At 44.0% G+C, this 15,044-nt stretch overlaps 1 protein-coding gene across 2 annotated transcripts in view; it reads left to right on the top strand.

Moving 5' to 3' along the window:
- The window catches only part of MYO5B (myosin VB), a 147,839-nt gene that overhangs the window by 116,129 nt on the left and 16,666 nt on the right, over positions 1 to 15,044 (top strand). For both annotated transcript variants that reach the window (XM_056323651.1, XM_056323650.1), the window contains exons 24-28: positions 190 to 338; positions 1,134 to 1,253; positions 3,311 to 3,373; positions 9,925 to 10,176; positions 10,985 to 11,082. In XM_056323651.1, coding sequence (XP_056179626.1) covers positions 190 to 338; positions 1,134 to 1,253; positions 3,311 to 3,373; positions 9,925 to 10,176; positions 10,985 to 11,082 — 682 coding nt within the window. The remainder of the gene's footprint in view (positions 1 to 189; positions 339 to 1,133; positions 1,254 to 3,310; positions 3,374 to 9,924; positions 10,177 to 10,984; positions 11,083 to 15,044) is intronic.

Here is a 15,044-nt window from a genome sequence, read left to right as displayed (position 1 = left end):
GCTGTTCCAAGTGGCAAGGAGACAGATCTAGATTATAATAGTCTCTAAATATTAGAGAATGCTTACATGTATTCTAAAGGTTCCTGGCAGAGAGCATTTTGTTAATTACTTGTTGTTATTGCACATATTTACAAAAGTTAATTTTGGCGATGTTGATCACAATTTTTTTTTCTTTTTCATATTTTAAAGATGAATATGCACGAAATACAGTTGAGGAAAATATCCAGATGAGGAAAGAGCTGGAAGAAGAGAGATCTCGTTATCAGAACCTGGTAAAAGAGTATTCAGTGCTGGAGCAGAGATACGACCGCTTGTGGGATGAAATTATTATTATACAGGTAATAAAACTGGAATTACCCCTATTCTGTTGTGTCCTAGACCTGGTGATGATGGCTGGAACACCAGAACACTTAACAGAAGTGATGTTATTGTGCCATTTGTGCTTGATATTTCTAAGACTGAACTTCTGTGCTGAAGCCAAACCATATGTGTGCTTTTAAAAAGAGGCCTGATCTTTCACACTTCTCTGTTAACTACTTAGAGATCTCTGTGAATCTCAGCAAAAGCTGGTTCATGCTTCTTGTTTTGCTTTTTGTTTCAGCAATGTTCTAGTGTGTTTGGTTAAAGAAAATAAAAACAAAAAACCCAACAAACAAAACCATCAACGTGACTTCAGGATTTCAGAAGCTGAAGTTTTTAGGTTCAGCTTTGCTACAGTGGTAGAACTGTTGAAAATTAGATAATTGCTAAAGGGCTACCAGATTAGGTGGAAGGTTGAGCGTTTAGAGGGAGGCCCACAGGGTTCTGTGAACCGTGAGCGTAATTTTGAGCTCAGATTTGCATGTTTGCACTTAACAGGCATCTGGTGTCATGAAGAAACATTTAATTAATGGAGAATTTTTAAACTGAGATTCTGTATCACGTCATGTTTTAAAGTATTCCCTTGTGTTAATGTGAATGTTACACTAGGGCATAAGAACTAGAAACTGGAATTCACTACAAAGTGACAGTCAGGCCTTTCATAAAGGTAACCTTACTATATAGACAAATATTTGCTCTAAGAAACTAATGCTTTGTGAAGGATCCTTCCTTAAACCCTGAATGCTCTACATATCTGCACCGCTCCTTGGCAGGAAGTACCAGGGCACAGAAGAAACTCATCCAACCAGAGCAGCTTGGAGTCAGATTCCAATTATCCATCCATATCAACCTCTGAGATAGAAGACACCGAGGATGGAATACAGCAAGTGGAGGTACAGTACATGGGGCACGCTCAGGGGGAGGTGGAGAGCCCTGCTCTGCAGGGGTGATTGAAGTGGGCCTTGGAGCACATGGGAGGAATGCAGGTGGGATGGTAGGGTGTGATGGATGAAATTGATTTCGTGCTACAGAAATACATTGTTAATTGCATGAGAGGGATTGCAGAGTTGTGGTGCTATGGCAAATGCTTACTTGTTCGTGGTATCAGGCTTAAACAGGGCACTGAAAATAATGAAGCTCCCAGACAGACCCTGAGGGGCTGGAGCGTGCCCAGAGCCGGGCAGGGGGCTGGGGAAGGGGCTGGGGCACAAGTGCTGTGGGGAGCGGCTGGGGGAGCTGGGGGGTCAGCCTGGAGAGGGGGGGCTGAGGGGAGACCTTCTGGCTCCCTGCAACCCCCTGAGAGGGGCTGGAGCCAGGGGGGTCGGGCTCTTCTCCCAGGGAACAGGCGACAGGACGAGAGGGAACGGCCTCACCTTGTGCCGGGGGAGGGTTAGGTTGGGAATGAGGGAAAATCCCGTCACGGAAAGGGTGGCCAAGGCTGGCACAGGCTGCCCGGGGGGCTGGCGGCACCCGCCCTGGGGGGATTTATAACACCTGTAGCTGTGGCGCTCGGGGCCAGGGGTTAGTGGTAGCCCTGGCAGTGCTGGGTTAGCGGTTGGACTTGGTGATCTGGAAGGTCTTTTCCAGTTAAATGATTTTAGGATTCTGTGATTCTGTTTGGAGGATTGCACATGGACATGATGCTGCAGCCTTATGGACACACAGATACCGCCTTTTGGCTGGATCAAACCTAGAGCCATGTCAGTGCTTGGGAGCTGTGTAGGCAAAGGCCCCAGTACCCCACATCTCCAGCAGTCCTTTATTTTGGTTGGTTCAGGTTATTCAAGCATTTCTTTGCAGTCCTGGCTTCCCCTCCATCCATCAATGTGCGGCATGAACTGTTAAATACTTCACAGGCATGTCATGCTTGCATCCTCAGTTTGGTGGTGTTACAATCTGTGTGGTGGGGTTTTTTTCACCCAATAACAATCATATAGGAATGTAGCTTAAAAAACAGTATAATAAATCAAAAATAGCACTATAGCTGTTAGAAGAATGGCTTCTTCTTTTCTTTTGCAGGACAGGGATATTGCTTTGATATATTCTTTATTATTTATGATTATTATTTGATATGTACTACAGTTTGAGTAATTTGCTTGGAAGCAAGTGAAAAAAAAAAAATACTTGAAAAATTCAAGACTACTAACAGCCCAGGTCTGCAGCTAGTCTGGAAATACAGCTCTCTAGCTGCCAGTGAGCTGGTGTTTGGCATGGGGAGCTTTTAGTAGCAGATCTCCTGTATACATTTTAGTCTGCCTTCTGTAACTGAGGCTTTGTGGCTTGTTCAGAGTCCAGAGTGTGGGAGATGATGCATGCCATGAAACAGCAGTGCTGTGTGCATGATGTCATGAAGCAGTAAAGATGCTTTTGTATGAAATGCTGAGCAAATGGCATCACTCTTGGATTTATATTTGAAATTTCTGGGGCTTCTGTTGCTTTGTCTGGGAATTGTTTCATTACTTTCCAGTGTGAGATCTATACATCTTTTGATGAACACAATAAGAGGTTCAACAAAATCATCAACAGTAACTATTTACTTGCTTCACTAGATATTCTTATGAATTGTCTCTAGCAATTTGCGGGAAGCACATGAAGTAGAAATACTCCCCAGGCTCTCCTCCTTGCTGCAGAAGCAGATGGAAAACCTGGTCTCCAACTGCTGTGTTGAGGATTGTTACCCTGATGACTGTCATTGTTTGAAAGCTGCAGCAAGCCACAGTTGTCAAGATACTAATGAGAGATTAAACCATTTTCTCCTTAAGTGACCCCCACCCCACTATGTGTTGCTGGGACTCTGTCTAATGGCAATTAATAACATTATTTCAGTTGAGCTGGCTGGCAGCGCTACAGTGGGGCTGGCTGTAGATGGAGGCATGCCTAGCTATCCTGTGCCATGTGCCTGTTCCTCTGGTTGCTTTTAAATATAAATTTATCTCTTTAATCCATGCAGGAAATCGATGTGAAGACTGAAGTTTCTTCAGACTATGAGGATTTTGCATACAACAGTCTGAAGGTGAGTTCGTACTTGGTCCTGTAACATGCTGCATGGCTCCAAGAGCCCAAAGAATTTGTCTAAATGTGGTAATAACCGCAAGTCTCCTGTAATGTCTCTATTAGAAATGGCAGCTGGAAAGCTGTAGCTCTCCATTGGCTTCTGGGCCTGAGGTGGGCTCACAGGTGTTTCTCTCTGAGTAACATCTGTTCTCTAGTGGGCTACCAGTTTGAGTCATTCGTGGTGGTAACAAGCCCCCTTATGGTGAAGTGTGCTTTTTCCACTGGAACTTTTCTTGGGTTTCCTTTGACATGTGACACTTGGAGGCCTCAGCAGTTTGCTCTGCAGTAGATGTGAATTCTCATGGCTGAAGCCCTTAACGTGTTTCTTATTCCAGGCTCCAATTCTGCCTCTTGTCTGCTTTCCTTACGTTCCCAAAAGTAAAAGTGCCACTCAGGTCAAAACCAAATAAATCTGCATGAGTTGCAGTAACAGCCTCCATCTCCCTGCAGAAGTTCTGACTCACCATAGTCATCTTGTGTCTTCCCAGCTATTGTCCTACCCTACAATTCTTCTTGTCCCTAAGCTCCAGATCCTTACACTTACGCCTCTGTGATTTTCTCCCCATGACATACAGTGTGACTGAAGCCTGCTAGGCTCCTGTTGTGGCTTGTGTGTGTTGTGTCCTCCAGCTCTAACTAGACCCAAATACTTCTGGGCTTGACTTTTAGGCTAATTCTTCTGTCCTGCTCATCCTCAGAAAACCAGTTTCTAGGATGGGCTTTGTAAAGGATTTTTTTTTTATTTATTTGTTTATTTTCAGTGCACAACTACATTTCAGATGTTCATTCTCTCCCTGTTCCCTTAACAAATATGGCAATACAACTGAGAAATCCAGAGGAACCTGCATTACCCAGAATAATATCATACCAAACCATCTGACAGTAGTAATACCAATTTTTGCTGTCATCTCCTCTGAAGGATGCAAAAAAGCAGAAATTAGAGATGGAAAGGAGGTATGTTCAACCCCCACTGAAAGCATACCTCCAGCAAAAGCTTTTTCTGGCACTTAGTCCATGCAATTTTTAGTCTCAAAGCACAGTATTTGTGTTGCATTTGCTAGATGTGCTGTTTGTGATTGAGAGAAACCCTGCTGAGTTTTGTTAGTATCTCTGCACAGCCTGCCGGAGTAGAAGCGTGGCACAAGAAATTTAAGATCATTGCCCAAGTGTCTTCCAGCTGGTTAAATGTGGCTGTGGAAGTTTTAAGTTTCTTGATCTTGTAAAGCAAAGTGAAGTTGCAGTTTGGAATGGGAAGACTCAGCAGATAAGAACTGCCACCTTCTTAGATGGCTTCTGGAGTTCCGACTTCTGTGTGAGTTCACAAATTGTGTTTTCTTTGAGTTTCAACCCAGGAAGTTCAGAATGGAAATACTCATTTTGGATTTTCCTACTTTCTGGTTTCCTAACATAACACACATAGTCCTAAATATCTAACAACCTTAATAATTTCCTACCACTACCATTTCATAACAATAGGTAGCATCTGTTACAAAAAGAGCAGGGTTCATTAACCTTTAGCCTAAAACTAATCTAATTTAACAATTTAAATTAAGTTCATTTAACCTTTAGCATAAAACTTAATTTCATTATCCTAAGGTGGAAAATGAACTTGCAAGGAGACACATCTCAGAGTTAGTTTTTAGTGGCATTGCACCGTAAGGGTTTCTCTTTAAGGATTTTCCAGCACAAGGATCTGGCTGGAACTTCAGGAAAGTGAGCTGAGAGTTGCAACAAGGAACAACGAGGTCTATGAGCTGCTCGGACCAGCTGTAGCATGTGGTGTTTTGGGTACTGGCATGTTGTGTGACTGTCAGTCTAGGAAGAGCTGAGGACCCTGTGAAAAGCAAGGAGCACTTGCTTCCATTGCCAGAGTGAGAGGCAACCCCTAGCCCTAAAGGAAAGGATTTTGCCTTCCTCATAGGTAGGTTGGCCTTAGGAACCACTGAAAAAGAGAGAAATACAACTCACTGATGTTTTCCCCACTTCTGAATATAGGGCACTGCCTGAAGCCTCCCTCTGCAATGAAAGTGACTCACTGCCGATTCTGAGCACTGCTTTTCCCTCCTTCCCCCATGACAGCTGCTTCTGTGACTATAACAAAGCTCTTTCTTCTCTCTATTTATTCTGCAAACTTCTCTCTCAAATATTTGTATGATCTCTGGCTCCTTCAAGAGTCTTGTGCAATTAAATTATTATTTATTTCTTTTTGCCAGCTTAAAAAGTCTTTTATCTTGGGGAACTAGGCTGAGGTGTCTGAAAGCTTACACGTGGCAAACTCTTCCTTTGGATGCTCTTGAATGGTTTATGAGATACTGACAGAGGAGGAAGGAATGTTGGTTTTGATGAACCACTGATACACTATATTTTGGAAACTGAGAATCTTTAGCCAGGTTGGAAGGTCAGAAGGTTTTAGAAAAGGTGGCTGCAGTGTCTTTTCAGAAACCAGTATATTTCCCTGAAATTAACCTGAATTTTGACCTAGGTGAGGTGTGAAGACTGTTGCTGATGCAGCCAAACAGCTCCTCGTGGTGTAGGAGTCTTGCACTGGATGGGGAAAGAGATATTTGGATAAGGTCATGAACAACCCAGAGTTTAGTTTGGTTAAATATGAGTAAAAATATATAAATACAATAAAAATGTAAATGTATTTGTAAGTACATGCATTATTTTAAAATAATGCATACGAACAGCAGTTTAGGTAAATGTAATGAATGTGGTTATTGCTGAAGAGCAGGTTTTATTGGGGGTTAAGGGTGTTTCTGGGTCTTGTTCAGTACTCTGTGTCGTGAGTCTTCACTGCCTTCTGTTTGCTTTTGGGTCCCATTCAAGATCTTTTTGACATGCACAGCCCCTCGGGCAGGATGATACAAGGTGTGATTGTTAGTGGATGGCCATATAGGCTTGTTTTTTTGCAAACAGCACATGATGTGCCACTTCATATTTGTCTGCTGTCATCCAGCTTTGTGTCTCAGTGTAATTGTCCTGTACCATCACAGCACCCACGATGGCAGGGGTTTTGGGATCAGTTTTTGGTGGGGAGCCTGTTCTTGGAGCAGCTTTTGATTGAGATGCGAGTGAGGCACAACCTTTCCTTAGAGAGGCTCATTTGGATAAGGGTGGGTTGTTTGTTCTTCTGACACTGCAAAGAAATGTGAGAAACTTGGGCTAACACTGATATATTTACAGTAGGTATGAATTATGCATCCTTTGTGATGGATACATTGAGTTTGCAGTAGATGCTGTCCCAAAATATGCCCAGCCAGGTGTTTGGTTAGCCGTGATGCAGGGCTGGAAGGGTGTAAAACATCTCCCTGGGAGGACATAAGTCCCCATGTCATGCCTGTATGACAAAGTTCCCCAGTGAAACATTATTTTCCAGCTTGTTTCTTCAGGCTGGGGAAGTGGGAGCAGGAATGAAGGCAGGAAGGAGTCCTTGCCCTGACTCTATGTTCCTTAGCAGGAGCACAATGCAAAATTCAGTTCCTCACTTTTCACGTAGCTGGGATGTTTGTTTCGTCCCTTGGACTTGGAAGCTTACAGGAAATGAGCTTCTAGAGGATTTTATTGTCTTTTCCTATCAAGTACTAGAAATGGAAGAGATGGCAAATTCCCAGCATGGCAGTGCTAACCTCTGATTTACACAGGCTCATACTTTACCCAGTGCTGCTATATAAGCCCCTTCCCAAAGAATGAGGCTATTTCCATCACGGTTAGTGCTTGGGTACCCCTTTCACACCTCCGTAATGCTGTACATGTTGGGGACAAGTGCGAGTTCAAGTTCAGGATGCCCTGACTGGATAATTTGTCAAATAAATAACCGCTATTCGACTATGGCTGAAGAGTGAGCATTTCTTGCAGCACAAGTAGAAATCTCCCTTTCCACATTCAAAGCATTTTATTTAGGCTTCTGTTCTGCCATCGCTGATGCTGGTGCAAAAAGGGCATATGGGCAGGGGACAGTAAATATCTGGCCCATATCTATAGGTATTTTAACATTGCTCCACGAAATGCACCAAGAAAGGAATAGGGAATGGATTTATGTGTGTAAACTCTGAAAAGAGGCAAGGGCATGGGCTCTTGGGATAGGGTTGTTGGTTATTGCTTTTTTCCTGATCTTCCCAACTTTGTTTCTAATCAGAGCACAGCCTGAGGTGACCCGTCCCTGGATTTAGCAGTGTGGCTGACCCTTTCATAAAAACAAAGGAGGAGGAGGAGGAAGGGGAGGGAAAGAAGAGGAAAAGGAGGGAGGGAAAGAAGAGGAAAAGGAGGGAGGGAAAGAAGAGGAAAAGGAGGGAGGGAAAGAAGAGGAAAAGGAGGGAGGGAAAGAAGAGGAAAAGGAGGGAGGGAAAGAAGAGGAAAAGGAGGGAGGGAAAGAAGAGGAAAAGGAGGGAGGGAAAGAAGAGGAAAAGGAGGGAGGGAAAGAAGAGGAAAAGGAGGGAGGGAAAGAAGAGGAAAAGGAGGGAGGGAAAGAAGAGGAAAAGGAGGGAGGGAAAGAAGAGGAAAAGGAGGGAGGGAAAGAAGAGGAAAAGGAGGGAGGGAAAGAAGAGGAAAAGGAGGGAGGGAAAGAAGAGGAAAAGGAGGCAGAAGGAGGGGAAAATAAAAGCAGATGTCTTACCCAGAAATAACAAAAATCACGGTGTCATTGTGTAGAAAAGCTTTCATCTTACCCTTCAGCAGTCTCAGCATGATTAGAGAAAAGTGGAAAGCAAGTCGATGCTCTGGGCACATAGCAAGAAGAGTTAAACCCAGTTTGGTATCTGTTTGACACCATGTGCATGCTTTTCAAACTCTTGTTTTAAAAAACAAATAAAATTAAAAAATAAATAAAAAGGGTTGTCTCTTACAAACTTCCTGTGCTGAGCTGTGATTAGTGTGGATGTGGAGGAATTACTGGGTCTAATGCATTTATTATACTTTTTTTCTCTTAAATGACAGATGGTATAAAGTACCTGAATATGCTCCGTTACTGATGGTGTTTGTTCAGCTAGAAGTATGCTGGCTGTCCACATGCCAGATCAGCTATTCTGTTCACACCTCTGCTGTGATAAGACATGCTATTTATAATTTTTAAGGATTTATAATTATAACACCCATTTCCTATGGAAGCGAGGTTTACACAGCTGTGCTAGCTACACACTGTATAAATTGTGCAAATTGCCCATCCCCCCCGGCCATTTTTAGATTCATTAGCTCACCTCAGCTAAACTGATAATGAAGCAGATCTCCCATAGATGAGAGAGATTGTGCAAGAAAGCTGTGGAAAGGCTCAAAAGGCAGTGGGGGAGAGGGGGAAGCACCTGGATCTCAGTGGGGAAAGAGCTTGTGCTATTTTAGACACTAGAGAATCCACATGGATGGGGGTTGTTCCCTAAGAAAGAGCTTGGCCCCAAGTCAGCCAGGCACCAGACATTGTCAGCTCACTTACAGATGTCTTGTTTTTCCCATGCAGTAGTTGGATATGGATCCTGTTGGGTTTTGGCGTTGTTGGAGAGGTCTAGGTGTGTGGGGACAGGAGGGAGCAGTCCTGGGTGCTACCATGGATGGCACCTGGTGATGGAGGATCTCGTGCAAAGAGAAGGTGGGTTGTTGGGATTCAGGCTGTGAGCAGAACCCCGGGGGTCTGGCTCCCCCCTTGTCCATGACCCAGAGCAAGGACTGCACCATCTGCAGGAGCGAAGCTGCTCTTGATCCAGCTGGGATGCTCCAGGCAGGTTTTGGGTGCTGGTAAAGAGCTGCCTAATGTTCTGTTACCACCTGCAAACAAAGCTTCCTGGTAGAATACTGAAATAAAGGCTGTTGCTGCTGCCAGATTTTTATTCTTCTGTCTTCTACTGTCATACCAAAGCAAATAAGCCCTTCAGTTGTCTTGGCAAACACAGCGATGCTCATGCATCGTTATTCAGGAGAAGCAGTTGCCGTCAAACTTGTACGGTGTTGCCCCTGCCTGTCAAATGCCAGCAGCTGATGAGACATCGGGTGAGAAAATCCTCCAACTGCAAACATAGCACAGGGGTGGGAGAATTATACAATGTATGAGAAAAGAAGCTGTAGTGGGAGTTCACACAGCTGTAGCTCACCTAATGGGATGCCTGCCATGATGAAGGGTAATGCAAATTGGCATCTTTCAGCTTATCTAATGAATATGAAAGTTAAGCTAAACATCATGGGGTTTGTGGTGACTTCTTGATTTAGAAGGAAAAGGGAGGGAGAAAAAACAAACGTGTTTGGCTTCTCTAATGACTTGCTTTTGTGTTTAAAAACAGTGTCACTGAATAAAAAAATCTCCCTGTGTCACCTTGTATTTTGTTACTAAGTAGCAGTAGGCTACTGATTACAGCAAAAATCTCTGAACCACTCATGGCTGGCCTGGCAGCGAAATCCAGATCCTGCAATGAATTGATTGTTCAGCTGTGATCATCAGTAATTGAGTTACCTTACAGGCCTCTCAGAAGAGGATGAGGCTCTGCAAGACAGTTTATCTAAATTGGTTAATGGCTTGGTGTTTTCCAGAGGCAGGAGCTGGAATCAGAGAACAAGAAGCTGAAAAACGAACTCAATGAGCTGAGGAAGGCTATCGCAGACCAAGCAACCCAGAACGACTCATCCAGCGATATTCAGGACAGTTATAACCTCTTACTGAATCAGCTGAAATCGGCCAACGAGGAGTTGGAAGTACGGAAGGAGGAGGTGCTGATCCTGAGGGCACAGATTATGAAGACAGCCCAGCAAAAAGAGATGGCGACAAACTTGGTAACTGAGAGGGTAATGGATTTTGTTTTCCTTTTCCCACTCTTGTTGCTGGGAATTCACAGACTGCCTGAGTGATGCTGTTTCTGCTTTGGTAGGCTCTGGGCAGCAGGATGGCACGGAGAGGTTATAGAAAGTTCTGCCTATGGATGAGTTGTAGTCCATGACATCATTTCAGACAGCTCAGGGCTGTATGTCCCAGGGTGATTTTTACTGCTGTAGGGTGCTGGAGCCCATACCTGATGAGGTCTAGCGAGCCCATGGTAAGGAGCGACTTCTTCAGCCCTGCACCAAGATACGATGGTCTGAGATGTTCCCGGTGATGTTTTGTGACAACTAGCTTATTCTGCAAAGAAATGGGATGGGGGGAGAAGAGCCTCTGGACCAGATTTTGCTCACTTGATGCTGGAGCAACTGTGATATGTTTCTACTGACATGTAGGCAAGAAGAGAGCCTGTCTTACCAGTCATTCAAGGGCCTTTTGCTTAGATTCGTTCAGATGGAAGAGTATGTTTTCTGGAAACTCTCACTTGGGCTTTTTAACTTACTGCCTTGTCATTCCTCGAGGTTTTGGTATGTTTTGTACTTCAGACCACACACCCACTTGATCTCCTTCCCAGGTTCACTGCATCCTCCTTCCATCGCCTAATCTCTGCTACTGTCTGTTTTCATGTGTGTGAATTCATAGAAACTCTCTAGTCAGATGGATGCTCCGAGAAAGCTCTGCTCAGGATTGCTGGGATTTGTTCAGTATCAGGGACTTCGAAAGGCAGGAAGAGATGTGCAGGATGTCACGCTGCTGTGTTTTGCATGTTGAATTTAGGAAAGCATCACTACCAGTGCCAGCTCGCCGAAGAGTGACGGGCACACTGATCAGGAGGATGTGACTGAAGCCTACCAGTGCATGCGCGAGACGAACCGGTAAGCATGGCCCAAGTATTTCCAGCAGCAGGAGGGGCTGACAAAAGTGTGAGGGATGGGATCCAAACTAGAATTAACGACGTGTTTTAGAGAGTTACCAGCTTCTGGATTGTGTTCTGGGCCTGGGGTCAAGAATGGGCCATAAAGATGAGACTGAAGGCGCATGTCTTGTAATGGGTGAGGAGCCCTGCTGGGGGCGGTGTGTCCCCAAAGGGAGGGGAGATACTGGGCAGGTAGAAGAGACACCATGGAGGTGAGCAACACTGGATTTTGACTTTGCTTCCAGTACATATATAGTAGTAGGACTAGGATTTGGGATATATTTAAGAGTTACTTATTTCAATTGAGTCCTTATACTGTGCTGGGAATACAGCTCGGTTCCCTCTTGTTTTCCTGGAGAAAAAGACCGTGGTGGCAAACCAAGCTGATGAACACACACTGTATTCTCTGGCAACACCCACATTCTTGATTTTTCTTGCATCTAAACAGAGAGTTGGGAACATCTGTTTGGTTACAGGTTTACCATAGCGAGGTTTAATATTGTGAACATGTGTCTGTCCTTACAGTAACAATGGGCTAGAGCAATCCCTGCAGCTATCCAGGAGGACATTAAAAAAAAAAATTAGTATCGTGCAAGAAGACAAAATGATATGGCTTAAACCGCAAGATGATATATAAAGCAAATATTTATTTTACCGCAAGGAAATCGAATGTTCATCATCTTTTGTTTTGACAAATACGATGTTTGAGGCTTTTTTCCAAAATAATTTGCATTCAGCAAGGTACTCGGAAGACCTAGCTGTTGTGGATTAAGGGCTTTTGATAATACAGTATACTTTGCCACTTTGGAAACTGGTTGCAGAAGGCTGTTAGCAGACCAGGCTGGGAAAGACCATGACTTAATTAGGATTTTGTTCATGCCAGTACGAATATGAGCAAAGGCATGCATGCGCTCTTTGAATGCAATATGAAAAAACATGAAGAGTTGATTAACCCTTTCAGAACTGGATGGCCAAAAAGGTGCAATGGGAAATCCGCGTGCCTGGATTGATGTGCAAAAATACAACATATATAGCTGTACAGTCAGCTTTGGTCATTGTGCCTGTGCTATATGTCCCCCAAATTCCTGCCATAGTATGGGCTAGATTTTTCTGAATTTTCATCTATTTTACTTCTTGTAAAAGCTCTAGGAAAACCTTGGAGAACTCCTGGTGTATGTGTACAGAGACAGGCTTCCTGGAAGGGCTGGGTTCCACATGCATTGCATTTAAAGATACTTTAAAACCCTGATGGCTGGACTGAGGTGCTGCCCACACTAGTTCCGCCAGCTTTCACTTCTGCCCGGGGACCTGGAGGGGTGGGGATTGTTAGGGTCCAGGGCTCTTGTGGCACTGGGTTCTCACCTGGGCATCATGTCTAGCTGGGTCAGGACTAGTGTTTATTTTTTTTCGACTTGTTGCCATTGAATATTTGCTTTTCTGAAGTGAACTTGCTGATGAAATTTCTGCCCTTCCTGCAGTAGAGGTGATGAGATTGATTTAAACATCACCTTTTTGTCAGTAAACCGATGGAGCTCAGTGTGCTTTGTACTGCAAGGTGTGGGGTTTGGTCACTTAATGAATTCTGTGGATTTCTCCTGTTTCCTTCCAACTTCCTCCTGGAGCTGTGGGCACTGGTATGGGGTGTGAAATCCCACTGTTGGGCACAGCTATAATTACTCCCTTAACTTCATTTTCCAGTGTGCACATCTAGGGATGGTTAGTTTGTGTTCAGGTGTTGGTAAAGGAGCTGGAGTCAAAGTAAGAGTTGCTGCTTCCATAGGGCATGTGTCTGCCCAGGCTGTATCACCAGTCCCCAATAGTAATTGATATTTGGTCATCCTGGAGTACATGTTGTCCACTTTCTCCGAGCCTGCCAGGAGACTCTGGTCCTTCTTCAGGTGTTCTGGTTTCCAGACTTAACAATTACTGCAGGGAGAATTGAATCAAACACAGGAATCATCAAAAACAATCAATCATAAAAAATGTTACAATGATCTAATTTTCCTCAAGAGTACAGCTGTCTCCCTTGCGATTGCGCAGGTGAGTTGCGATTTAAGAAGTTCATGTGATCAGGTCTTGGTGGTTTGTGGCCTCTTGAGATCTGAGAGGGGCAATTTGCGGTTTCCAGGCTGTTCCCTATTAGCTCTCTCATCTGCCTCATATGAAGCTTGGCTGGAGCTTGGCTCCTGTAACACAGTGGCTCTGTGTACTATCAGCCTGATTTTCTGCAGTGATTTATCCAGTGGCTCATTAATCACCACCTGCTTCCCAGTTATATGGTTCCCTGTGCATTTGTTTGTATATTGGATTGGTTTATAAACTGTAGGCTTGAGTTGATGGCAATAAAACAGATGAAAACAAACGCTCAGGGAGCATGGATTATTGTATTTGTGGCTATAAATTAATATGTCCTCCCCCCAGTGCAAGTTTGCATTCATTCTTATGCAGTGCTATACCCAAGTGTGTCAGCATGAGAAATAAAACTGCTTTGTCTTTATAATCTTGATCAATAAATATTTTAATGGAAAGCTTTTCTGGTGGGATTGCAGTTCTGAATTGGGATTAATAAGCAAGAGCCACTTTTTCTCCCACCTGCGCTGCAGGAAGTGCTCTCATCCCTCTTTACCCCGATAGCTCTCATTCCGCGGGCTGTTTCTAACTGAGGTGGATGCTCTTCCACTGGTCCAGTCTGATCAATGCAGTAAAACCATGGTCCACCCATGGGTCACTCCTAACTTGAAGTCATCATGTCTTAGCTATTTAGGCTGGGGAGAAAGCATGGCTTTATTTTGGTGGGAGACAGACCTTTTATTCACTCTTTGTCTAGATATATATATAAAAAGCCAGGACTTTTAATTACAGCAGGAGGAAATCAGGAAAACTGCCAGGTGCCACTAACGCTGCCCACATTGAGATTCTCTTTCTCCACGCTGCTCTCAGAGGAAAGCCCTTCGATGCCAGGTCAAGAGGGAGTTTGAATTAAAAGCAGCCCCTTATAAATGCAGCGAACTCAGCTTGTTTTCTTTTGGTTTTTTTTTTTGTTTGTTTGTTTGTTTTTCCCTGCCGACTTTCAACTGCTAAAGGGAAAAACATGAAGTTTCCAGCTAATTTTCTGCTTCAGTAACTGAATGTAAAGCTCAGTGGGCTTTTTGTTCCCTGTTTCGGTTCTTGGGATCTTTCTTTCAAGCCTGTTTGATCTTGATGGAAACGTAGAGCCAACAAAAGAGCAGGTGGTGATGTTAGAGATAATAACCTGGCAGCTCAAAGCAGATCAGGCTTAGTCTTTGAAATTAATTTCTGTGCTGACTTCCAGGTGATGTCGGTAGAGTGCACGGGGATTTTTGTGCTGCTGGGTAAGTCCCACCTGCAGTGCAAAGTGAAGGGCTGATGCTGGTTTCCCATGGAGGATGCTTTTGCAGCTGGAAGAGGCCATAGCATGGAAAGGGTTCATATCTCTGCTTCCCACTCTCCAATGTGTCTCTTACCGCTGCTTCCCACTCTGTCTTATATCTAATCTGTGGTGTGCATTAGTTTTCCATTTAGTTAAAATAAAAAAAAGCATATCTGTGTTTGAAAATGAAATGCCCCTTCTTTATTAAGAGATGATGATTATCTGAAGATGTTAAAATTAGCATCTCTGGGGTTTGGTGTATGTGCATGTCCTTTAAGCTACTTGCATCAGGCTGCTGGGGGAGGGGAGGGAGGTGTTTGGGCAGGAATTTCTCTTCGATCATGGAGGCACTTTGCCAACGGCAGGTCGCCAGCTGCTCCCCCAGACCTGTACCTCCAAGATAAGGATAAAGGAGAAATGAGGCTTTGCAAGTCATGCCCTTTCAACTCCTTTCAGCCTTATTTGAGAGAAGGTTTTACTCAGCATTTTAGGAAATTATTTTGGCGCATACTAATTAATCTAATTAGCTT

Source organism: Falco biarmicus, chromosome Z (genome assembly GCF_023638135.1).
Source record: "Falco biarmicus isolate bFalBia1 chromosome Z, bFalBia1.pri, whole genome shotgun sequence".
Lineage (NCBI taxonomy): Eukaryota > Metazoa > Chordata > Aves > Falconiformes > Falconidae > Falco > Falco biarmicus.
This window is presented reverse-complemented; position numbering and strand designations above follow the sequence as displayed.